This window comes from Solenopsis invicta, chromosome 12 (genome assembly GCF_016802725.1).
Source record: "Solenopsis invicta isolate M01_SB chromosome 12, UNIL_Sinv_3.0, whole genome shotgun sequence".
NCBI classification, from domain to species: domain Eukaryota; kingdom Metazoa; phylum Arthropoda; class Insecta; order Hymenoptera; family Formicidae; genus Solenopsis; species Solenopsis invicta.
In genome coordinates, this window is record NC_052675.1 from 15,229,429 (window position 1) to 15,256,609 (window position 27,181).

Consider the following 27,181-nt stretch of genomic DNA (forward strand, 5'->3'; position numbering starts at 1 on the left):
TATATTAAAATATATATATGATTATATATAACTACGTACAATTATATATACTCCTATATAATTATAATATATACGTATATATAAACTCTTTTCCGAGTAATAATTCAAAATTACCGAAGTTTTATTTACGTACAAAGAACATGATTTTTGTTCTGAAATATCTTCGTAAATATCCCAAAGTCTAATACGCTCGAAATTAAGTAAGAAAAATGAAGTTTTCTTATTTATTTTCATTCTTGGAGTGACACCAAGTCTGTACGAAAGCTAGAACGGAAAAATAAACGGAGACGGAAAATGGGGGCAAGAGGGAGCCGCGGGCGACGACGAGATCGGGAAGATAAAAGAAGAGGAAGGTGCAGGTGCAACAGGATCTCTAGTAGATTTGCTTCAACCGCGTTTGTATGCGCGGTAAGTGTGGATGCAGCTGCTATACGAGCAACTAAGTAACCCAGTTTGCCCCACGAGAAGTAAGTGCACGGGCGAGGGTGGAAAAGTGCGACTCGCAGGCTGTTTCGACATAAACTACATTATATTATAGCCATAGTTGTTCTGCGCATTCACGCCCACGCAGGCGTAAACGCATTCGATCTGCACATGTGAATGTCCCAGAAAATGCGAAGAAGAAAAGATTGTACTATTGAAGTAATTTAATGTGTGCGCGAAAAAAAAAGAGACGAGATTGCTCAAAAAAAGGGGAAAAACAGAGAATAATATTTGAAAACTACAAATAAACATTGCATAATTGCATTATACTCCGATATGGAACTCCCCGCACATGCAGAATTTTTCTGAACTGCAAATTAAAACGCAAGTAATTGGCACTTTATAAAATCGAAATATATTAATAAACATAGATGTACAATTTAGTTATTTCATATGATTTCAAAAAATAATTCAGTTTTTTATTTAATAAACTAAGTTGTTTAATTCAGTACGTAGAATCATTTGATTATACATACTGCGTAAAATCAATATTTCCATAATTTAAAAGCATCAATAATTTATAAGAAACTTTAATGTGCCAATTCTTGTTTACATTGTAAATATTAACCCTTGTTAATCTTTGAACGTATACATTCGTGTATGAGAAAACGTGTTCAATCATTGAAGATGTATTAAATAATCAGTTTGAACATCTACTTTGAACACATATAATCCAAATTATCCCAGCTATCTGTAATTCTACTTTAAATGTGTTCTCAAATATACTAAAGCTGCCTTTGTCATTAAACTTTTTGTCAGATTATTACAAATAAAGTACATAAATACATGAATAATTTAATATAATATAAAGGATATATATTCTCAAAAAATATCTCTTGTAATACATACCTAGAAATTCTTTTTACCTAACATTATCGCAGCTGCAATTATACGATTTTACACCGTCGTCGCAAAAAAAAAAAAATATTATAAAAGGAAAGCCGCCTCTTTAAGGATGCGTTTAAATGCGAACCTCAGAAAAAGCGATTCGCCTTTCTTCGGGATTGCAGTGCTTCTTTTAATTAATACCGTGAAAAAGAAAGGCGACTGCTCAGACTGGCGCGGAAAGACAAGCATTCGTCGGAATATCTCCCGCGCTCTTCTCACGGATTTTCTAGGTTTTAATTAGTTTTTTGTCCTGTTTGTTTATTCTTAATCCGTAGTGTCACGCGGAAAAACATTTTGAGTTATTACTGTAAACTACGTGCATCTCGTGTCGGCGCTTGCCGACATTACACCATTTCAAGGCTTAAATGTGATTAAAGCATCGTTTTCTGTAAAAATTAACTTGCGAAGTACCATGCATTTCGTCCGTATGTTGTTTAAACAAAGTGTATAACGTAAGATCTTAATAAATGCAACAACAAAATGTTATTTAATCTTTATTTTACGAGATGTTATTTAATTATAGTGTTTTTATTTATGGAGCAACAACGCTAAATATATTTCAAATGACAGTAGGAGAGAAAATATATAATTCAAAAAATTAAAAATGTTTAATGCATAGTTAAATGTTTGGTTAGATTATTAAATATACTTCTAGGAAGATCACATTTCTTCTTGAAATAATGAAACTTCTAAGATTAAAACAAAATTTTTAATTAATGAAAAATTTAAGAAAATTAATGAATTTTTCAAGAAAATTTTAAATAAATTTTCATTAATTTAAAATTTATTTTAATTTCAGAAGTTTTATTATTTCAAGAAGAAATGTAACTTTTCTGGAAAATACTATATATCTTGCAATTAAATTATATTTCTCTTTGTATAACTGAACAGTTTACTAAATTATAGAATATATTATATATTGCGATCGTTTTAATGCATCTAAAAGCATCTCATTAAATGTCAAATTGCCAATCAAATTTATGAGATAATTCAATCGTCGTAATTATCAATCATTAGTTCAGAAATTTTCAGATATTTAAGAAATATCATCTCATTAATAAAGACTGATAATAATTGATTTTTATTGACTATTGTATGCTATTTTACCATCTTTAATCTATCAGATCGCATGAATTTGACTTATTTAAAAGCTATTTTGTAATACTTTTATTTGAATAAAATAAATATATGCTGAAGGCACACACCACATTTCTGATGTAAAAGGTATTTTATTTTATATAAATAAAACATAATGTCTAATATACAGTCGAATTATTTAATATACAATTAGTCAGTCACTGGCAATCGTTGATTTTTTGAAAATGTAGCCTACCAACAATAAGTTTGATATTATACGCCGAACAATTTTTAATTATCCATACTTGAAAAAGTAACGTTGCATAAAGCAAATTTCTTGGCTTGTATTACACGAGATATTCCGAGACTGCTACATATCTTTCATATGAAATGTCTTGAAAATAATATATTACAGAGGAAATTACATTTTCCTCTACTGAGCAAAGTTTTAAATTTCAATTTAAAAAAGAGCTTCGGTGTCACCGCAATCATCGCAATAGGTTTCGAAAGGCGATAATAATACCTTGTTAAAAGCTCGTGAGATAATGAGTCCCCAGGAAATGGAATATTAATCGACATTCAGAGAGAGCAGTCGGACGAGAAAACCGATGGCTCTCCCGCGCAATTCTGTCAACGATCTTGAATTAACGAGCTATGTTAATTTACGATTTTTTATGAGTTCGGCGTGCATCACGACTCGCATGCCATCGTGACGCAAAGGGCCCCGATGCAGGCGAGAATCGCGCACCCGTAAAATCTGTCAACAGGAAAAATCAATTTTTAACGACCTAGGACATTCTGGTCGAGGATACTTTCATTTCGGCCCGCTCATAAAAGTACTAACGACGAGAACGCGAAAAATTCCCAGATTAACGCTTCTGAACGTATCTATGAATATTGTCAGTGATTTCTCTAATTTTCATCAAAATTATTCAGAGGAGTTTTTTTCTGGAAATCATTTAGGAAAATGTATTAATGTGCCCAAACGATGATATTTATACTCCGAAAAAAAAAAAATTTTTTTTTAACTTGATTGAATTTCTTCAGTTCAATCATTTACATATTTGAATTAAATATACATGTAGTTAAGTTAAATACATAAATGCTTAAATTAAAATTCAAGTATTTTATGTTTCTAAGTCAAATATATAAATGATTGAACTAGAAAAAATTTAATCGAGTTGAAAAATTTAGTCTAATTAATTAATTAATTTTTTTTCATTGTAGAAAATAACGAAATACGATTTAAAGTATAACGATAAATTTAAAAGAGCGCATTATTTGCAATTATTTTATCTTTATTTATCAGTTTTTATAACGTTTTCCGTACAGTCCGAGAGTTTTTCCTAGTTTGAATTAGTTTAGATCTATCGAAGTCGAACTTCACTGCACATACGTCTTACCTGACTAATTCTCGCAAATAGACGAAACGCTCTGCGGGTTTCGGTTCACGAGTCAGAGTCGTTTTTACGGCGGCGTGTGAAAGAGGAGTTGCTCAGGACATAGCGAATACACGTATGATTACGATAAATCTCGACGGAAGGCCAATTACTCGGGGAGCAAAGTTAGCGGGGCACGTTAATGGCTTTAAGTGAATGGTACAATAAATTGTGCTATACGTCGCCGTTTTATTTCGTTCGATAGTAACTTCAGCGGGAGGAGTGAGGAGGATGGTGTATTTAACGTAGGCCCGTCGTAAATCCCGTCAAGGGGCGGCGCCGAAAAATTCGCAACAAAATCTAATTTTGACCCATCTCCTAATTGACGCGAATAAATTGCCCATTTGACGTTCGCTCTTTATTCAAAGTGCCCTATTATCTCGGTTTTCGCACTCGACCTTACGTATACTTAACGCGTTAATCCTTTAGCATATGTCCCCCGTCACTTTCTCCTTCTCTCCCTTTTTCTTTTTTTTTTTTTAAATACAGTTTAAACACGGTGCTTGTACGTGTACAAATACTGTGGCGAACACGAACGCTCAAAGAGACATGGTCTCGGAGAGAGAACGTAATTCTCTCCCGGCGCATCTCCCCTTCTTCTCATCGGCGACCGGCGACACTTCTGGAACGGCACATCTCTCTGTCTTTCTCTCTCTTTCTCTCTATCTTTGTTCCTCTCTCCGTTGTTCTTCCCTCTTCTTTCCTCCCGGCTCTCGTTTTACCTATGCGTGCGATTTCGTGAAATAAAAACGACGTGCCAAGTCTCAGACGCTCCAAATTTGTCGTGACAAAAATACGCTTTATCGCACGCTGTCGAGCGCACCCAGACACCACGGCAGAGGTAGACTTCTCTCCGGCCTTCCATTGCGGTCGCAGTGCCGGATTAAGGATGTATGTCCGATGCGCGTCCGAACGTGCACGTTCCGCCGAGAAAGACTGATTATTACCGAATATTTGTGCGTTCACTCGCGGGCACTCATTTTAAATTCGATCGACTCTCATGAGCTAGCCCACGCCCCGTGCAAAAGAAAATTAACTCTTAGGTATTCATAGTCGATTCTTATATTTAAAACCATCTTAAGTATCGTCTTAAGATGTCATCAACCAATCAGAGAGCCGCATTCGCATCTTAAGACATTACTTAAGACGATCTTGAAATAAGAATCGACTATGAATCGGTATTCATGGTTAGGCTGGTGCCTTAAACAGTAATGCCAGTCCTACACACTATTGAAACCTCTTTACTTATCAATAACTTCCTTGACATTTAAAAAAGGCGCTGTAATCTCATAGTACCTTTGTATGTCCCCGCTAAACACCGCAGTGATCTCGTTATTATTCGTTGGAAAAAATTATAGTATTATATTTCATTTAGGTACTTTAAATTTCGTGAGTCCTTTCTAACAATTTGAATTTACTCTGGCTGGAATAAGTATGCGTTATCCGTGCTATAATTTTTTCCATTTTATCCGGAGGACTTTTGACATTTACGCAGCTACGTTACTTAGACGTACTTATTTAACCATTGAAGAATATATTGGCATGCACCAACAGCCGCGTTCGACTCTCATTAGCCCCTATTTCGTCTAGTTATGGCGGATAAAGTTCTGCAAACTTTAGAGACATCTTGTATATAGGATCTTTTTTTGCTAATCCTCATATTGAAACGTCTTTCTTCGCTTCTCTTATTTATAAGTATTCAGAATAATTAAAAATATACATTTTTCATTATAAGGAACTTATAAAATTAACGGAAACGTGACAGCGGTCTGTCGGACCGCTGTTCACCGATAGTGTGATATTTTCAAGCGTTACAGTTTAACGGTTAACATAAGACGATGAAAAGGAGCGAGGCTCGTTACGTGTGTGCCATTTTACGAAATGTGTACTTTCATTCGCTGTTAATTTGCCTGCGCGCGCAGAAATCGACAGCGTGACAACGGCGAACATAACGACAGACGACGTTTTGCAATTAAAAGACACGGGGAAATGGCTTGCGCGTCAAAGGGAAAATGAAAGAAGACACGAGGAAGATTGGTAGAGGAAAAGTCGCGCTATAATTTATTTATCCGGACACACGCACACACACACACATACACACCGGGCGAACGCCCGGACTCTTAATCCCGCGAGTAGCTCTTCGAACGTCTCGTCGCGGTTAGTTAACCGCGGCCTTTAAATAGCCACGACGACGGCATAACATTATTTTTCCAAAGAAACGACGCATCGGCCTGTCTCTCCTCGAAATCCCCGCTATTCCGTCGTCTCCGTCCGCGTCTCCCCCGCACTTTTGCAGACCGCCGAAGCGAAAGACGCCGTCGCGCGAATTCTGATACGACGCATACATTTAGTTAAATTAAGAAACTCACGTTTCACACACGCTCCGCGGAAAAATCCCGGGACGAACGATAAATTTTGTTCGCAGCGACGAGACAATCTGATTAGGGCGGTATTAAAGATTAAGATTATGTGAAGATTAAATGAATGGTTGTAGAATATTAAAGACCTCATTTCTACTGTCAGATAAAAATATAACTCGCATAATTATATGTATGAAAATATCGATTTTCCTTTGTTTATTTAGTGCCGAGAGAATTTTTTATATTAATCTAATAAATTCTTCTAATGAAAGAATAATGAGAAGAAAACGTTGAGAGAAGTATTAAAAATAAGAAAATCAATAAAGTGACCCCCTCTCCCCTCTTCTTGCATGAAAAGAACGATTTTAATAAATATTTAGCTAGCTACAGATAAAAATAATTTTATTGGACCATCAAAATAATTGTGCCGGATGTTCAAGTATGATGAGCTGTGCTGCAAAAAATTTTGATATTCTAGCAATACAGCTTGAGAGTTCAACACAATTATTTTGGTGGCATAACAAAATTATTTTCAGATCTGTATCCAACTAAATTTTTAAGTATTATACTTTAGCAAAATTATTCTTTTCATACACTTTTCTTACACTACCCGATAGCCATCTTTCGAATAAGGATATTCGTCAATTAAACGTTCAACTAAAAATTCGTTTTCTTCACGGAAACCTCAGATTACGTATCTAACAGATAGCTATTATTCACATTACCAACTTTAAAAAAAAACAAAAAATGTACTAGAATTGTAATAGAAATTACCATATTCTCTAGGAGATATCTTATAGATAAAGTTATCTAAAGATGAAGGAGAATTGGATATAAACAATAATTTTATTTTTATTACAGTAGATAAAGATTTGTAAAAAATCAAGTAGCGTCACGTCCGATCTTTTTGAGAAATATTTTTTGCAGCGTATGACAAAGATATTATTTCTATTTTTTAAATTATCTTCTACACGATCATTCAAAATGTAATCACATCTGATGCAAACTAATCCCTTGACTAATTTGTTGTAATTTTCTGTTGCAGATGCGCGGAGGGCTTCACGGGTCTGCGGTGCGAGACGAAGGACGTCAGCAGCACCGGAAGTGTGTATAACCGGCGTAGGGCACCCTTTTCCTGCAAGCTGGGACTCTCTACCTCGTACTACTGCTAGCGATAATCGCGCGGGGCCCTTTTTAACCATGAGTAGACCTTTTTCTACCCTCGCGGTGCACTGCGGTGTAGGAACCCACGGGACACAGAGTCGTGAGAGGGCCAACGCGCGACCAAAGAGGGAAGGGCAAATCGCGTGAACGTGGTGAAAAGTAGGCGGATCAGGGACACGGACGCGTGACGATTTAAACGAGGGAGAGAAATCGAGACAAAGAATTAGAAATGACGAATTTCGTATCCGTCGATCTCGGGCATTAGGACGGGTCCTACGTACTTCGTATAGGGACAAGATAGGTTCCAAAATACTTTGGACCGGGCATTCGTACCTTCTTCAATTTCTACGGCTAACGCTACTTACACATCCTTTTCTTATTATTCGTTTCTCTCTCTCTTTTTCTGCTCTTTTACTTTTTCTTGCTCTCCTTTTTTATCCCAACATATTTTTTATTCGTTCTACTTCTTCTCTTGTGTGAATACTTTTATTTTTTTTTCAATATCTTTTTATTTTACCTCTTCTTCTTTTTACTAGCTCTCCTTCTTTTCTTGTTTCTCTTCTTCAAGCGTTATTACCAGTACTTTCTTTCTAGAAAAATGTCACTACGCGACGCGTACTCGCGCTTCCGCGGAAAGTTCTTCGGCGGGAGAAAGGGAGAATGGAAATGACAGAAAGAATGGGCGACGGTGCGAGAGATCATGAATGTGCAAATGAGCGTATGGAGGCGTGTAAAAGAAGGAAGGGAAAAAAAAGGAGGGAGACGCGTCGGTCTCTCGACTCTCCCGATGCTCTTTTCGGCGTGGTATCATTGGGGGAGCGCTCTCTCTGGGGGAGCGACTATTCGTGAATTCGAATGGCGGTGCTTGACCTAGAGAAAGAAAGAAAAAAAAAGAAAAAAAAAACACCGTCCAGAACGGCGCGACATGGAAGCGCGCCGCAGTGGCGGTTTGTGTCGCACACTTCTCCGTAGTCCCCGCGAACGGGAGAACAATACCAAAGAGCTCAGGGTCTCGATCAAGGACGGGCGCGACCACGGCGACGGATCGTCGCCTGTAGGCGATCAGAGCGACGACGTGAAGGGCCCTCACTCCTCCTCTCGGCGAATTCTTTTCTCCTAAAGCCACAATCAAGCCACAATCGACGTATGTGTGGCCTGAGTGGCTGGCCTCAGCAGTAACCTCGATACTTGATAAGACCGCGCCGTGAAATGGCGATGTAAGGGCGAGAAGAACTCGAGGGAAAAAGTACAGCTTTTGGTTTCGTAGATTTCTTAATTCAATTTTCGATCCGTGAAAGCTCTCTTCTTAGGAATCGATAGTTGAGGCTTGAGGACAAACGGTACGAGAAAACGAACGGAATGTCGAAAAGTTATTAATTATTTTTTAGAAAACGGGGAAAATCCGCCTCCGTAAAGTAGTTTCCTACGGATCAAACTTGCATTTCGCCAAGCCGATTATCTTTCTCTTCGACCTTTTTTAACGACTTTATTATTCCACGGCTCGGTTTTATTGAAATCGCGGGTGGGCTAGGAAACTCAGCCACGTTGCATGTTCGTCGCTGTTGGAAGCCCGGCAAAATGTTCGAATAATGCAGTAAGAGTTGAGAGAAGATCTTAATCCATAAGTTTTTCATTCCCTGTTTCGAAGATACGTACCAACGCGAGCAAAATGTTAGTACATAAAATAATCGCTGGTGGAAAAAAAATATCAAAAAAGTCTATGCAAAACTATTTTCAGCTAGAAAGCTAAATTATAAAAAGTATTCTCAACAATCCAGATGTGATAACTGATTACTTATGATCAAATAACTGAAAATGAGAGGTACGATGGTATTGTAGGGACATTTTAACCGAGAAAATAAATTCTATACCGGTAAGCAACAACTTCCAATAGCAGACGTCATCGCAGAAGCATTTCCAATTGTTCGTTGAATTGCAAATTAGGAATTCGCGAATAGAAAAATGGTGCGAAAGGAGGAGAGGGAAACTGGCCAGTCAGCGAGCGAGTCGCGGGAGAGAGACCACAGGGCAAAAACGATTTAATGTAAAATACGATAGTGTAACGCATTAGGCTAGCTAAAAGCAGAGATATAAGGTATATGAAAGGGGGTGAGAAAGAGAGAGGGCGGGAAACCGAAAGGAAAGAACTCGCGAGAGCGACGATAAAATCTCATCTCGATGAGGATAGAGACGCGGGATGGTCGGTCGGTCGAGAGGTTTTTGAGAGGTATAACAAAATCTGATCTCGCGAAAATTCTTCGTCCTTAAAATGCGCGAGATGTGGAGGGCCACTGACTAGTATCCATTTCTTTAGTATCCATTTCTTTCCGTTCTAATTAAGAAGTTCACGGAGGATTTTCTAGTGAAACGGAACGGCAATAATATCGTGTCGGCGAGACGGAGATTGATCGGGCGTATCTTCTAAAAATGTTATCAAGAGACCGATAATGATCTCATCCCGTCAGAAACCTCGACGACGACGACCCCCGTGCGCGAGTGAAAACGATTGGCATGCGGGAAAGGGAGCGAGGAGGGATGCGCGCTGTGCTCCAGCAGTCTCGCGCACGCGGGACCCTATTTATGTTTTATATTATATTATATATTATATATATAAATATGTGTATAAACATTTTTAATTTATTTATTTAATTCATTAATTTTATTGATTTATGATTAAACATCATCACCGGCAACCGCCTTTGTTCTTAATCTTCTGTTGACCTTTTCTGCACTCTTTCGTTTACGCCGCTTCTCACCTGGCGACAACTGGATACGCTAGAAGAGCGATCTCAAAACTTTCGTCTCTAATTCTCTAAATATAAAAGTAACATAATATAGAACAAAACGGAGCATAATCTCGAAAATTGAATTTAAAGTCGGAAAAACTTATGCATCGTGTGTACGCTTTCCGTGTTCCGAAGTCAAAAGATATTTACAATAATTGAGAGACGATCGTGATATATGTATAATGAAATTTAAAATCTAAAAAAGGCCAAAAAAAAATGGTCAAAGCACGTTTAGCATTTTGAAACTCTACTCTCTTATCCGTCATATTTTTTATCAAAATATTTTGATAGAATAAAATATGTAACGTAGCAAAAAATATGAAATTTAATACGTATGAGACAAAAGGAAGAAGCATGATACGTATTTGAAAATAATATATATTTACATATATATTTACAATATAAATAAAATATAGAGAAGGCCAATGGATGGTCAAGCAGAAGCTTAGATGCTCAATAATATCTCTTATGTGATTTTATTAAATCAGTAATGTAGCGAAATAATGCTAATACGAACAAACAATTTTTATTAAATATTATTAAATATTATTTTTAAACATGTATCATGCTTCTTCTGTTCGTCTCATATAACTTAAATTTCGTTTTTTGTCACATTTAAATGTCATATTTTATCCTGTCATATTTTTAATAAGAAATATAATGGATAAGAGAGTAGTGTTTCAAAATGCGAAAGAGAAGAGCAAGGAAAGTAGAAATATGTAATGTTATACGATAGTTCGAATTTAATATAATCCGTTTGCCAGTTTTCTCTTTTCGAGCTCTCACTTAAATCAATATTTTCATATACTTTATCCTACATTAGGGGCGAAAGTTTTTGTCTGCTCTTCTGTTGCCTTCAAACAGGTAGGTGTATTTTTTATTTTGCTATGTTCTATAATTTATGTTCATTATTTAGTATTTAACATTTATGCGCCATTTTAGTTTCCTTTAACTCGTCGACGCCGACGCGGAAATTTTGAGCGTTATGAATGCTCGATGAATATCATCGAATTTCCCTGGTTCGTTTCGCGAGATTACAAGCACACTTACACACAGTATCATTGATTTCATTATTATTATATAATATGAGATAATACAAATGGGTCAAATATTCATAGCAGAAACTACAAGCCGAAATATTTAATTTCAAATAAAAGCGGAAACGATTAATTAATTAATACGTTGCTTTTGTGTAAAATATTTATGTCATATCGATCACTCTCGTCACATTCGCAGAAGATAAGATTTCCGTCGTGAAAAATGTTTTGGAGCAGAGCAAGCGAATACAAGGGAGAAATTTTCATACTTGAGAGTATGCTCGTTGTTTCTTTTAGCTACTTATTGCATCCCGACAAGTCGTTTTGGGAGAAGTCACTCCTACTTTCAAGGAAATAGCTCTCTGAATATCTTCCTGTGGAAAACCATGGGAGCGATGCGTAAATAACGCAAGGGGATGACATAAATTTCTAAATCGTCAAAGGATAACCATAAGAGGGTAAAAATTGATGGGGACGGAAACACGAGGGGGAAAACGACATTTATTCACGTTTAGCTGGTGATAAAGCAGAGCGGCAGCTCAATTCGTGAGATGGATGAAAAGTAAGATTGTACTATAACTGAATGAATCTTTCTGGAAGCACGATATAAGTCTGTAAAATAAAAAAAGACAAGTAGGACATAAATAAGCATTACTATTCTAACGCAGTTTAAATGCAAGACTTGCAATTTTATTATTGTTGAATTAATAATAAGAAACTGATTTATATGTCTCTGATTAAAAATTAAAATATATAAATGTTAAGCAGCGCTTTCAATCATTTTACTTTTAATCATTTATAATTCAAATATTCTTGACACATATCGCTTGCGAAAAGGAAGACAATTGTGAATTTAACAATTTTTATAAATTTAAATTCTACTTTTTAGTTTTGAAAATATCTTGTAATTGATTGCGCGTAGCCTATTTGTTGATAGAAGCAAATGCACGTCATATTTCATCGGATAATTAAATTGCTGCTTCGTACGATTAAAAAACAAATGGAAAGAAAAAGGGGAAAAAAGGGCAAGAAATAGAGCCAAATGGAATATAACTATGGATGAATATGAATATTCACTCTCGATTCTGACGATGTATTTCGCAAGCGTGTTTCATCGTAAAAAAAAAAACTCTCTCTCTTTCTCTATCTCTTTCTTCCTATAGTCCATAAAGTTCGAACTGCCCCTACAGCGAGCCTCGTAAACGCTTCTCTTAATCGAACTTCGTGCTCCGGAAGCAACTTTCTTCGGTGGGAGATGGCGAGGGAGGCCTGAGAAGGAAATGTTATCGGTAGAAACTTATCGAAAATGCGGGCTCGTCCTACTCTAAACTTTGCTTACGCGCATTTAGTACGAATAGCTTTGATTATCAGCCGCGAAACGGAAACTTCTCGGACGTGTTACGTTATCGGACATTCTTTGCTCATGGTGGAAGCTAACCGTATTTAACTACGACCGAAAATTCGTAATTCGACTGATAAATTAAATGAGATGATCCCGTCGCGATAAATAAAAAAGTACAAAATAAAAATATATACGGAAAGGTCGATGCTAAAGGATCTAAAAATTTATAAAAATAAAAAGGGCAGATACAGGTCTGGAGATAATTCTATTGGAAAATAATTACATAAGCTCAAGCTGTCCCACATATTTTGATGGCCCAACATATTTACTTTCAGATTTGTATCTGACTTTTTATTTTTATATATTTTATAGCAAACCCGTATTTTCCGTGAATAGAACAAAATGAATAGACATATAGACAAAACAAAATGAAATATGTAACGTAGAAAAAGACCTAAATGCACTACATTTCAAGAAATAATTCATCATATTTTTTTTTAATATAATTTTTTATTTATAAAAATATAAGAGTCAACGAATGCTTGAAAATATTTAAATATCTATAAAACATATAAATCGATATTAAACTATGTGAATTAAATATGAAAAGATTTATTTTGTTTTCAAATTAAATTCTTTAAAAACATTAAAGGTATTATTTTTATTACATTTCACATATTAATGAATATAAATCGCTTAACAAGCAAATAAATTACATAACAGAAACGCTTTTGGAAATTTCAAGTGAAAATGCAAAATATAGTGCATACAGTAACAAAAATAAATAAAACCTAAATTAAAGTATAAACATTATCTAATTAATTATTAAGATAAACATTTTAAAAATTATAAAATTCAACAAAATATAAATGTTAAATAAATTTTGGAAAAGATAATATTAGAATATTTGGGAGGATAGAAATCGGAGTGCGTGTGCGTGTGTGCGTACGTTGCATCATTAATCTCTCTGCCGCTGCTGGATCGAAAACATTAATAAAAGATTAAGGACAGCGATTCGACGACGGAAGGAAAACCTTAGCAATATTCGAAGAAATTCCTTTTCGTCGGGAATGTGATCATATGCGTGTTAGTTTTATGCGAACGAAGCCGTCTGTTTCCTTTTCGCTTTTGCTACGTCCGGCCAACGTATTTTTATTATGTGATATATCTTTAGACATCCTCGACGGTGGTATCTTTTGTGCGCTACAGATTTTTATGAAAAACACACAATAACCACCGCGGAAAGGAATAAAACGTATGAATACTATGAACGACACGTGCACCATATTAAAGCTGTCTGGTGCGGTAAGAAAAATAGTTTTCTTCACGATCGCGAAGGATTTCTTTCTCAGTCGCAGCAATGAGTTTTATTAAACTAATTTGAATTTCAAAGATATACGATCGATGCGTAACTTGGCATATGAGAAAGAGAAATGTTGCAGTGATCAGAGAGAGCATAACGTAAAGAGCTTCGAATAAAATATCTGAACATGAGGATAATTATTGTTGGTTATGTAAAAATCATGGAAATTTCAATCGGCAGCCTTCAATTTACGAGTAGAACAGTTCAAAATGCGTTTCAATGAATGCTTAAAATATCAACAGTAATCGATTTCACAGAAAAGCACGATAAAAGCGGATAATAATTAATTGTCTCGATAATTATCGAGAAATGTGATTAATTGTGTCGCCGAATAACGTTCAAAATAATGGTGAATAAAAAAGATGATTATATTTAATCGGCGATAAGTGCTCTTCTCTAAAATTTCCACGTAACCGAAATCCATTTGAATTTAAAATGTATAAACGTATTTAAAATACAGAAGACAAAGCGACAAAAAAAAATTCTGTCAATAGTCGATTTTTACATGATCTCCAAGCGATAAAAATACATTCAAGATTCGATTAACTAAAAGTTTAATAAAGACAACCAAACAATCAAAAGTTGCCACAGGGGAAATGCACATTGAATTTTAATGCTTTTAAAAGATTCTTCCAGATATCGCATGGGCAAAATACGCGCTTAAAAATTTCACTATCCACTATTTTAGAATAATATCGACATGTTTCTTATATCAGCGCTAACCAAAAATTTCGCAACCATCGCGTTGATTAGATTACCATTATTTCATTGTTACTGGCATTTTAGTGACTCAAAATATCTGAAAAAAATAGCTAAAAATTTGTTAAAAATAAATATAATATTTATTTATTATATTTATATTTATTATTTATATTCATATTAATGTTTGCAAAATTATAAGTATGTTTATTAGTATATTTATTTTTATTCATGTTCTATATGTGTGTATTGACTTTACATGCTTTTTTTTTAAAAAAGGATTGTTTTGTTTCTTCCTAATATTGGAAGTTGCTCGTTGAATTTAATTATTTGATTTCGTTATTTTTACTTCTCTCATATATGAGATTATCAAATATTTATATTAATTAAACAATTATATAATATTATTACGTTTATATTAATTAAACAATTAGTAAATTAACAAATTTACACTTTCGTGGAAAAAAGCTTCAAAAAAATAGATTAAAGCACATATTAGAATATAAATTTTCATATATAAGACAACTGTCATACATAAAAATAAATTAAAATAAAATTCAGAAAGTTATGTATAGTAATAATTATGTGCAACTAAATTGAAAATATAAAAAAATTCGGTATTTTATTACATATGCAAGTAATTTATTCAAGATTATACGAATTTTATTAATTTATTTGCATAACGCTGCCAATTAAAATTTAGATTACAAAGAATACAGAAGAAACAGCTATAATCAAAGTGATTACATATGATACATCACATATTCAATACATTATATATTTCTGGAAATCGTGAAAATTTGTATGATTCAAATAACTTAGCTGTTCCACACTTTATAGTTTCTGCAACACATTCGAAAGTTAACCTTCGCTATTACGTGCGCGTGACCATTGATCCTCACGTCCACGACGAAAACTTGACATGCGAACGTGCCGAAACGAGTATATCCCTTAGAACGTCCGACTAATTGACAGCGGACGTTGAAGTGTGCGGAAAATGGACTCGATCCTTGGCAGATTAATTCCTAAGAGAATCTACGAGGTCTCAAGTGACATTCATGCAATAACAGTATAAATTGAAGTTCTAATAATACAAACTATTTTAAGATAACTCTCTCTAGTTTTGTCATTCAAAGGAATGTTACTGCACTGTGCGCAATGGAAAACATTTTCCAATAGATTACAGAATTATCACATTTACAGAAATTCGAGATGACGGTTTATCTCTCAATTTAATAAAATCTAATTAATGTCAATATCCTATTAATAATTATTTTTCAACCGTATTTGAGAAAATCCGTAAAGAGGTGAAATAATACACATGCACTGAGAGAAAAGCTTTTGTTTTTGTGACTACAATTTCATGGTAAAATAATTGTGGTTAGAAGCTCCATTTTTGCAGTTACTGTTATAACGTATGTAATAGTTAGCCTTGTGTTTATAGTGCTATGATAAAATTTCAATATAAATTATAATTTCAGACAATGTAGTAAAATGTCAAGATACGAATGATAAAAATAAACATTTGTATGTAGCAGTGAAATCACAATTATAGCGACTATATATATTTTTTAAATTCGCTTACAATTTAACGATAAACATATAATTGGCACCGAAAATAGCTATAAATTATTAATGTTAAATTATAATCATTACAGCTATTGATTTCTCTCAATGTGAAATAAAAAAGAATAAAACACAAATAACCAATTATAGCAGCCAGACAGAATATCAGCTGGCGGTCAACGATTACTGGTAGAAGATTATGAAAACCTTACCGTGCCGCGAAAATTAAATTTACTTTTATTGGAAACAGAGTAATAGAGATTCTTTTTATGGCACTGTGCTGCGCGGTGTTCTCTTAAACTTCAAATATTTCGCCTGCGCCTTCTTGCCGACCCAACATCCTCCGTAACCTCAGACAATTGGAAAACCCGAAATTTGTGAGTGCTTAAATGTATGGAACTCAGAAACTATACCAGGCGAATATCGCCTTTCCTGCGTTTCCATTCAGTCTCGATTTCGGGCTCTACATGCTGACTGCGCAAAATTCGTAAGTGTTCTCGAGGGTTCCGTTTGAAAGCTCGGAATTTCAAAGAGGCTATCGTTTATCAAACAACAATAGAAGAGACTTTGACGCGAGAATCTAATTCCCCGTATATTATCAATCACTATTACAGGGAAAAAATTTATTTTTAACAAATACGCCAAAGTTTGGCGAATATTATTAGAGAAAAAAAAAAGATAGAGAAAACTTAATGTATATGTATAAATAGTTACAAAAAAAGTATATAATATACATAATTAATTCTTTTATTATTCGATCTGTATAAAAAAAATATACACGGAAAAAAGTAGATTGGATGATTCAACAAAGCTATAGCTTGCTACGCGAGTTCAACACTTATAAATAAGTAAATTTGATAGTTTAAGAAAGAAATTACGCCTGGAAGTATTGAATGAATTGTTAGAGCAATTAGTTCTTTGCTACAATAAAAACTGCTAATGTAACAAATTTTCTTCATTACAGCAGCAAAAGTATGCGCCATCTTAGCTAGCAGTTTTGTTAAAAATTTTAATCCGTATATTTAATTGATTTTTGCAGAAAGTTGTCTCGTATTGACAAATTTGCTGTGCTATTTTAACAAATATGATGAGTTATAATGCTAATTTTATTCAGCTATAAAACTTTGCTGCTTTAACATGGAAAACTGACCGTCGCTATGCTACGGCTATGGATCTGCTGAATCAGCAAAGTTCTTACTTGTTTTAACAAATCCTTTTATTCCGTGAAAGATTTTTTTTAACATTTTTGTTTCTAACGTATATAATTGTAACTATTACAGTAATTGGATTCTCATAATCAAGTTCCATCGATCTAATAGAGCCACTATTATTCACAAATAATATTTTTGCAAATCCTCAATTCGGCCCGATTATACGTCCAATTAACATAGAGCTAAAACATCAATAGAGGAATACGCGCGGAGATAAAACGCGGCGGACAGGGAGATTACAACATTCGGGGTTGTTAATTGTTCGTCTGTTATCGTTTTAGCGCGGTCGCCTCGATTCGTACGATAATAACAACGATTATAGCAGCAATTTATCGAGACAGAAAGTATTCATCCGGTTTACCAACAGCGAAAATTCCGATTTCAAACAGCTGGATTTAACGGCAATATTTATGATTCGCTCGTGGCGGTAATAAGTGCACATAAACATTTAGCAAATCGACGGATGGCAAATCGTTGGCTGGCGTTCGGCGCACACAGTTGATTTTCGATCAACCGACGCGCTGTCGCGAACGAAAACAATGCACGCCGATGGGAATTCGATCACCTGGGGATGTCGATTTCTGCTACCGAATAATCCGACAGCCTTGTTCCGCCTTTTGTACATGACAGGCATAATAATAATATTATCATCGGCCTCGCGTAGCGAGGAATAGGTAAAATAGCCGAAAATAGTAATATCCAATTTAAAGTGCGCCATTCGCAGCCGCATTAACGTTTATTATATTTATACTATCAGTTAGCGAAAACAATTATTTAAAAATTATAATATTTAAATAGGACTGATGGAAATATATCAAGTGCGATTATTGATACACGGTTACAATCTTTTTTTAGAAATTGCAAACTCTATTAAACATAAATCAAACTAGAACACTCAAAAAGAAATGTTTAATTTTAAAATATTAAATTTTTTTATTTTCGTCTCCATTTTTAAACACTTAAAAATGTTTTAGTTTTAAACGGTGTTTAAATTTAAAACACTAAAATATTTAAAGCCTGTTAAAGATTTCAGTTATAAGCTTTAGTGTTTTAAATCCACATCTTAAAATTAAACATTTTTGTTTTGAGTGAATACAAACGTTTCGACTCACTTTAGGGTCATCTTCAGTATTTCACTTTCACTAGCCTTCTTTAAATATTATAATTTTTAATTCTTGAGAGTCCTTTTATAATTTTATTGTTAGTTATTTCTTGAAAGAAGCTTAATATGTCTCCAAAATATAGAGCTCCTGCTTTATTCTCCAGAATACGGCGTGTTTATTCAAACAAAACTTTGAAGAACTATTTCCTAAAAGTGATTTCTATCGTTTAAATAATGAAAATAGATAATAGATATAACCGTTTATTTGTCGCTTATAATTAAGCTAAATGTGATACGTTTAATAATTCATCGGCAAATAGCTTTCTTATTTTATATATATCATAAAGTTACAATTAAGTAAGTTTTTATAGAAATGCAGAATTTACAAACTGCAAACTCTAAATCTAAACTTCGAGAGGATTTTGTAGCAACTATTATAAAAGCGAATATATTAACGCTGATCTCCATCCCGGCTAAAAACAGAAAGAGAATTTCCCATCCAGTTAAACTATTCTAAGATTACGGTTTATACATTAAGCATCGAGGATTTCGTGATATCTCAGCTTAAATTAGAACTCACGTCAATCTGACTCGCTCCAGAGACATTTTACGCATTTCGCACACGCGATCGATATCCGGGTCGCATCGTACGACATTCCATCAATGACATTCCATCAATCTGGGATCGGGGGACCGATGAATGCCGGGCAACGAGGACTACTTCGGGCTTGTCCCGTAGGGTGAACGCGGCCGCCCGGTATTGTTAATCGTCACGAGCGAATAATCTGGCGGGCTCACGCCCGCGTTTGTACGTGCATTAGTCCGGCTCGTATGCAAACTGAAATCACGAGCGGTAACGACTAGGCGGCCTGCATAAATACGCGAGTGCGGCACGGTGGACTAATCAATTCCACCGAATCACAGAGAATTTTCAATGCTCGGGTCCCACTCACTCCTCCCTCCCTTTCTCTCCGCACCCTTCGCTACCTTGCTACGTGTACCTGCAACACGATGCAAGGGGAAAAGGGCAGCGAGGAGAGGAACCAGGAGAGTTTTATTGTCGAACTAATTCGGCAAAAGAGAATTGATTGCTGGCCCTCGTTGTCCCTGTCGCGTCCATGCGATACATACGCGAACCCAATGTTAGCTTCACCTCCCATCGTTCCCTTTGTCGATAATCGAAATTTAACAGTATCCGGTGGCCAACGAATCGCCCATTAAGAGACGTAAAAAAAAAAGACTGAGCAGATGTGAAAATGCAATGTGAATGCACGACTGCACGCTTACTCAATTTCGGGGTAAACGAGAATGGAAAGAAATGCCATATGTGCGAAAGAGAAAGATTAATGCAATGTGCGTAACTGAAATATTGACACAAAAAGTATTAAGAGTTATAAACTCTTTAAAATGCTTCATGCCTTGTTGAAAAATATACAAGGATAAAAGGAAAAGGCGATAAAAGATTGTTATATTTTTTTTAACAAGATACATTTGTAAAATACAATAAAATGAAGATCATACGTATTCGATTTTCATATGCACTCGTGGCGCAGAGAATTGTGCGTCCGCTCTCTGTGTCGAATATCCGGGTTCAAATCCGTTCAGAAACGTCGGATTTTATTCGATCGCTATCCCTCGGATAGCAATGGCAAACCACCGGGAATACCTTACCATAAGAGGCTCTCTAAATGGGCAATTCAGAACCGGCGTTTAAAACTGCCGGTCCTATGTATTTGTGTAACTACACAGATATCTGTACTGCTCTAGACAATGACCCAGAATATCGGGTCGTACTTCAGCCAATTTTGAATAAAAAAAAGGCGACAATAAAAATACTAAACTAAAATATTAATACTAAACCTAATAAACTTGCTAAAGTATTAAGAATCTCGTACGTGAATAATAAATTAAAGAGATCAAGGCCAAATTAACGAGCAAAACAATGTAGATGACAATTTAGCAATATTAATATATATTCAAATATCTATTTTATATAAAGGCGAACGCTTTGATTCCACGGAATCCTCCTTAGCACATAATTGAATATTCATATTATTTCAAAAAAATGATATTAAAATAAAAAAATAGATAATAATCAGAAAAGCTTATATATATATATATATATATATATATATACACTTTACATCGTTTTTAGATTTTGTAGAACTAGGAAATATCAGCTCTTTGCAAATCATTATATAATACGTAAACAATGTAAAAATAATTCGCATAAGCTTATTTAAGAGCTCATCTAAAATTGAAGAGAATCGTGTGCGTCTTTGGCGTGTGAAGAATTTATATTTTATTGCACTCTACAATTAGATCACATTAAGTAACTGCTTAATAAATATGCAAGAAAGCGCATGAGATGTATTTGTGTGTGAGTGTGTGAGAACTGCACAGAATTTAATTTAAAAAAAAACTCAAATAGTACATCTTCATAATAACGCAAATATTAACAGTAGAAGATTACAAAAAAGTAAAAATTTTGCTTAATTATGCTACAGTTTTTAAAATTAAGCAACGCAATTTACATCGTGAATTAAAATTTCAAAAAAAGCGATAAAAAGATAATATTTTAGTGTAAAATAAATTTTTATTCTCTCGCTTCTATACTCTATAATTTATTTCCAGAGATCGGTTGTATCTAAATTGCCAACCAAGCTAAAGGAATGCCTTGAAATAAATTTTCTTCGTTAATAGAACAGATGCCTCGTGCGCACGGTCATAAGCAGATCCTTATTTCAAGATTTCTTCCGACGCCTTCTACCCTTATCGCAGAGGTAATCAACTTCGCGTTAAGGATACCAAGGCGTTCCCTCGAAGATACCCTTGTCTTAAAACAAAGCTCTTTATTTGTGTATTGTATGATTTATTTAACGAGCTAAGCGGCGGCACGCGACGTCGAATGTATCTTATACAGGGCGTTCCAAGAAGATTCAAACTCTCAAAGTCTATTTCCTAAAATGTGGATTTAATTTCTCCTTAACAAATATTATCATTATTTCATTTATTAAAATTATCATTTTAATATTTTATTATAATCAAAAGTATTTATAATTTTATTATGCTTGTACTTGCTTTAAATTAATTAAAAAATTAAATGTTTTTCAATTTATTTTGATTTTCATCTATATCCGATTTAAAGAATCTTGAGCTTCGATGTTAATTAAATTCAGAAACAAAAATCTAAACCAAAAGTCTCCACTAAGGGATATTCTGTGAAGAGGATCGAAGTTCAATCAGTCTTCCAAGAACTTGGAAAAGTTTTCCTCTTTCAAGAACACCTTGTATATACATGTACCTGATTCTCATCGCGTGTAGGCCTGATTCTCATTCTACGGTCATCCATCTTTCTCGGGTCCACTCGAGAGTGAGCGACGAAGGGTGGAAGACAAGGGCGGTTCTCTCGCGCAGGAAGAGAGTGAAAGAAGGAAGTGCGTGCCTCGGATTTCGTGAGACCGATCGTTCCCTCTGAGGATCTTCATTAGCGCCTTAATTAGCCGAACCAAGGCAATCCTGAGCGAAATCGGATTTCGAGCTCGTATCTCAACGCGACGCGTCTCATGCTCATTAAACTCGTCGCATTAATCGCATGATCGCCTGCCACTTCTATTCGTTCCGCAGTACGACCTCCTGTCCACCGTATTCGCTGTCAAATTAGGATTGAGTAACAAGTCGCCGGATGATATGTTAAGATCGGTCATGTCGATATGTCGAATATCCATCGAAAACGATAAATGAAATTAACAAAAATTTACTAAACTTCTATCTGTCTTCATTTAATTTCATTTTAACTTTCTCATCTGCCCAGGTAATAAAATATTCTCGCGTTATAAATCGTTTAATTTTAGAATTACTAAACTTTAGGATCTCCAGATTGCGCAATGCTCAAACTGAGGGGTTCTCGTATTATTATAATATTCCGACAGTGATCAGGATAAAATTTTTGAAGAGAGAGAGAGAGAGAGAGAGAGAGAGAGAGAGAGAGAGAGAAAACGTGCGTGTATGTGTGCGCTGACAAATTCTGAATATCACTGAATTGTTAAACTTCGCAATTAGTCCCAGGAGCGGGCACGGATTCTCTCCAGTTTTATAAAAATCCATGTTCTTTTTTTTTCTCTCTTTTTCGAGTTTGGAACTTTGTGCAAGTGCAAGAGGTGTGCGCGTGTGGTAGACGTAAATTTAATAATCGCATCGCTATGCTAAAGCGGACGATGATCGGATTAAAACATTACATGAGCTTCGTTTTCGCCGCGTTTTACATATTTCTCCACGCTTTACGAAAAACAAGATAAAAAAACACTGCTGACTTCATATTAACGGGGGAGATCGTTGTTTATTCATGCCAGCATTTCATAAATTTCGCGTCACACGGCACTAGCGCGTAATCGCATAAAAAATTCAAAAAATAAAACGCGCTTTGCTCGCGCTAAAATTCTCATTCGAATTATAAGTAATTTCCGATCAAATCAATTACATTTTTCACTCTTCATTCAGTCGTTCAACTCGGGCCGCTATCGCGAGTTCGTTGGAACATTTTAAATCGATGAAAGCCTCCGCAACGAAAACTACGTGACAAAGGCTATTCAACGCGTTTCGCAATATATCCGGTGCAGATAATAATCCGTCTAATGAAAGCGTTACATGCCGCACGCGAGAACGCACGACGCTGTCCACAGAGAGAGATTGTATCGAGTTGAACTCGAGTTTCTGTCTACAATTATTCCGTTTGCGCTGTAAGGTTTAGATAGATCATTAAAAATTAAAAAATACAAACAATTACCCATACAACACGTTTCTCGCAACGATGCCGCGATCTGCGCGAGAGATAATGAAAAACGTACGAAGAGTCGTGCAAAATTAATTAAGAACATGCTTTGGTTATACGATACGAGCTAAAAAATTATCGAAATTTAAAGACTGAAGATTTCTGAGGTTTTTTCCTTTTTTCCTAATCAACAACAAAAAATTTTGGTCGCAAATGCCCGAATTTTAATCCTAAAATCAGCCGCAAAGATTAAAAATTTGATTTATAATGATTTTCGCAGCAAAAATTACTATATTTTGCCAGTTTTAAATAAATTACTTTTTAACGAGTAAGTGGATCTAAATGAATTTTTACACGAATATTTTTAGAGTTTTATTAGCACATGTAAAAATTTTAATTTAACTGATAATTTTTCATCAAATTTTTAAAGTACTGCAAAACATGATTTTATATAAGAATAAAAAATAAACGAAAAATTAAATAACTTTTAAACCTATTTCTTAAAAAAATAATGTAAATTTATAAAAAAAGCCGAACGAAAGGTTAAGAGAAATTACGTAATTGCTTTTATCATTGCAAAATCAATTTGTCTTACAATCTTAGTTATTTCGCCTATTCTTACTATTTTAACAATAAACAATTTTGCCAGTTCTTGCTATAAAATAAATTTCTTTAATGTAACATACGCAATTTTAAGAAAAGATCATAGAAATATGATTTTCAAACTAAAAATGTCGAGCAGAAAATCCCGAGGCGAATCCTGTCTTCGAAACTTGCATGCGATATTGAAAAATTCAGCCGCACGATACATTTGCATCAATCCACCCATTCTCAAGAAAAGCTCGCTGATGGCGAAACAATCGCTCGAAAGAAGGATATTCGAAAGGTGACATGAGAGAGGTGTTTGTCCGTGATGCTTTTTTGGACGTCGTCGAACCCGGGAAATGGGTGAACAATTTTTAGATTTTATCCCGTCACACGTGACGCCGTATATTAATAACAAAAAGAACGCATGATGCGGCGTACAGTTTGATGAAACTTCATCGCGAATACATGGGGTTTTCTGCGACGAGCATGAACTCATTGTGAACACATTGCAAGTTCATCTCACTGCTTCGATCGTCAAATCAATTTGTCAATTACTGTACAACATTATATAAAAGCAAACTTAGAAATAGATATCTCTTTCTCTCGGCGTTTTAAAACAAATATTTCTTAAACGGAATACGAAAAAAAGGAGATAAAAAAACTTTATGAGAATATATACGCAATAATCTTAGCACCTCATATAAAAAATATGCCGCGTGATATCGCGCGCCGTAGAAGAGAATTGAAATGGAAATTCAATTTCGCGCATAGACGATCTTATCTCAGCAATGAAGGAAGAGCGCGCTGGTATTCAAAATCGGTATTCGATTTCTCGCGCTATTATTAAAAGTAAATAGTCCCCGGAAACGAACCGTCCTCTCTACAGGGAACAAACTGCGGGAAGTTGGAGTAAGGAGAAAGAAAAACAGACAAGAGCCATCCTTCTCCGGGCGCCGCCCGCTCGCAAATTCCGCCAGTTTCTAGGAGAGAAACTTTTCGCGCGAAGAAAAAGAGAGAGAGAGAAACAGGAGAGAAATCGAAGCGTCTAATAGGGAAACACGGGAAACATCGCGGATGAATACTGTCCGCCGCATTTCAAAGAACGAATATCGATTTATCGTCAAAAAGTTTCGCTCTCGGCCGCACCGCGACTCAGGCTGTTGTTTGACTTTCAGAAAGAAAGACGCAATGGGGGATATGTTTTTCTCTTTCGATTGTAACTTCCCTCACGGATCGCTGACGCGACAAACTTTCGATAAAACAGCAAACGGATATCGCGTAATGCCTGAAGTTACCGGAAGTTACCCCAGGAGATGTCTCGCGTTGTATCGTGGATGGAATAATTCTATAGGTTTGCTTTAAAGAAACGTTTACGCACACGTTAGTTCATTCGAGCTGATATTTCATAACTAATTTCATAGCTGCTGTTTCATCTAATGCAACTGTAATTTACGATCTTTGAATTTTGCGCCTTTAACAAAACTCAAGCTTTGAATACGTTCAACAGCTGTTCAGAATTTGATAGATTTAGAAACATAATCGAAACGAAGTGAACGACTTAAACGAATTTTTTCGCCGTTATTTTTCTACGTCTACACTAAGAGAAAAAATTTCTTAAAACAAAAAAATTATTTACTCGTTAAATTCTAATTTACTTGCAGTCAAGTTAAAAATTTCTTAATTAAAATATTTATATAAGCAAAATAAGCATAATCAGATATATGTTTCCTTGCAGTTTTAGAAAATATTTACTGTTGAATTATTTTTATATTCAAGATAACCAGATTTGTTTTAATCTAAGAAAACAATTTTAATTTAATAATATTATTAGCTTATTTATAAAATCATTATTTAAATGTAAAAATACATTTCCTTAAAACCATATATTTTGATTCAAACATTTGTTCTCTTTAAAAAAAATATTTTTATTTTTAAGTAAATAGACAATATTATCTTAAATAATAATAACTCAAGATAATATTTCTATTTACTCAAAAATAAATATTTTTACTTAAACAGAACAAGCAAATGCTTGAATCAAAATGTATGGTTTTAGAAAAATGTCTTTTCATTTGAAAAATTTTCTCTCAGTGTACCAGTCAGCTCCCAACATTTTTTAATACAGTTCGAATAGCGCTGATACATCGTTCGTATCAAAATCATCGATCGAAGTGTCAAAGGGAGGGCCCGGTCTTCTAACACAGAGTGACGACGTGTCGTCCCATTCCCTGTCGACAAAGCTATCGACCTCTATGCTCACAACTTGGAGCATCACGTGCGAGCCGTAAAATTATGCCGCGCCGCACATCATCCGTGACGATGCGGACGTTCGCATAATCGAACGGGAGGACTCGCCGCGCCGCGCCGTCCTCGGGTCGCCTATCCCACGTGAACGCCACCCACGCCCCGGGACGCACCCGGCAGCGCGTAAAGCAATGCCAGTTCGGATGCAAATCTTCGTTCATTTTGCATTTTGTCATCCGTCCGGCCGGCCGGCCAGCCAGCCAGTCGCCCGGCGCGGCGCGGCGAGAATCAGCGCCTGCTAGTGCAAGAGAGCGTTACAACGCGATTACGCAGTGACGCTTAAGTGCACCACGGTTCGCGGAATTATTCCCAGTTAATGTTATCATTATCTACGAAACCATATTAACGCTGATCCAATCTCCTAGCGTATCTAAATTTTATCATGAAAAATATTTCAAGACTCGCGAACTGTTTTTGCTGAAAATCTGGATGCAACGTGGATAACGTGAATGAATTCTGATACTTCAATTAAGTGCTAATATATCGTTCCTATTTATATGTAATAAACCCTGGCGCTCCAGTTTGTGGAACCATTACATCGATATTATCTTCGTTTACATAGAAAGAACGATTTTACTAAAGTATCCAAAAAAGATACAGTGTAAAATTTGTATTAAACATCGCATATCCCAAACGATATACTCAAAGCTTTGTGTTAATTTAACACAAAATAAATATGTTAGAAAGCAACACGAATATTATGTAAAAAATTAATTTGAAAAATTCAAAGTTTTGATACAATTTAAAAATACATTGCGGAAATATATATCTTCAGTAAAATTAACGTTTATAATAAATTGATGCGTATATCTTATTTACTTATCTTAGAATTACTGTTTCAGAATTACGTTATTTTAATGTTATTTGTTCAACTAAACGTAAATCATGTTGTTTTAACATTAAGATATAATGAATATTGATTTAAGACCAAATATTCATTATCAAGGACCGACTTTGAGAAAGAGAGGTTCGAATAACATAATAACATTATGTTAAATTAA

At 35.1% G+C, this 27,181-nt stretch overlaps 1 protein-coding gene across 4 annotated transcripts in view; it reads left to right on the forward strand.

Annotated features, from left to right (window-relative positions):
* The window catches only part of LOC105201747 (protein vein), a 427,513-nt gene that overhangs the window by 371,730 nt on the left and 28,602 nt on the right, over positions 1-27,181 (forward strand). For 3 of the 4 annotated variants that reach the window (XM_039456247.1, XM_039456248.1, XM_039456249.1), the window contains exon 5: positions 7,293-7,351. In XM_039456247.1, the coding sequence (XP_039312181.1) occupies positions 7,293-7,351 (59 nt within the window). Of the gene's footprint in view, positions 1-7,292; positions 8,295-27,181 lie in introns of those variants that run through there. The other variant, XM_011169918.3, reaches the window with a different exon arrangement.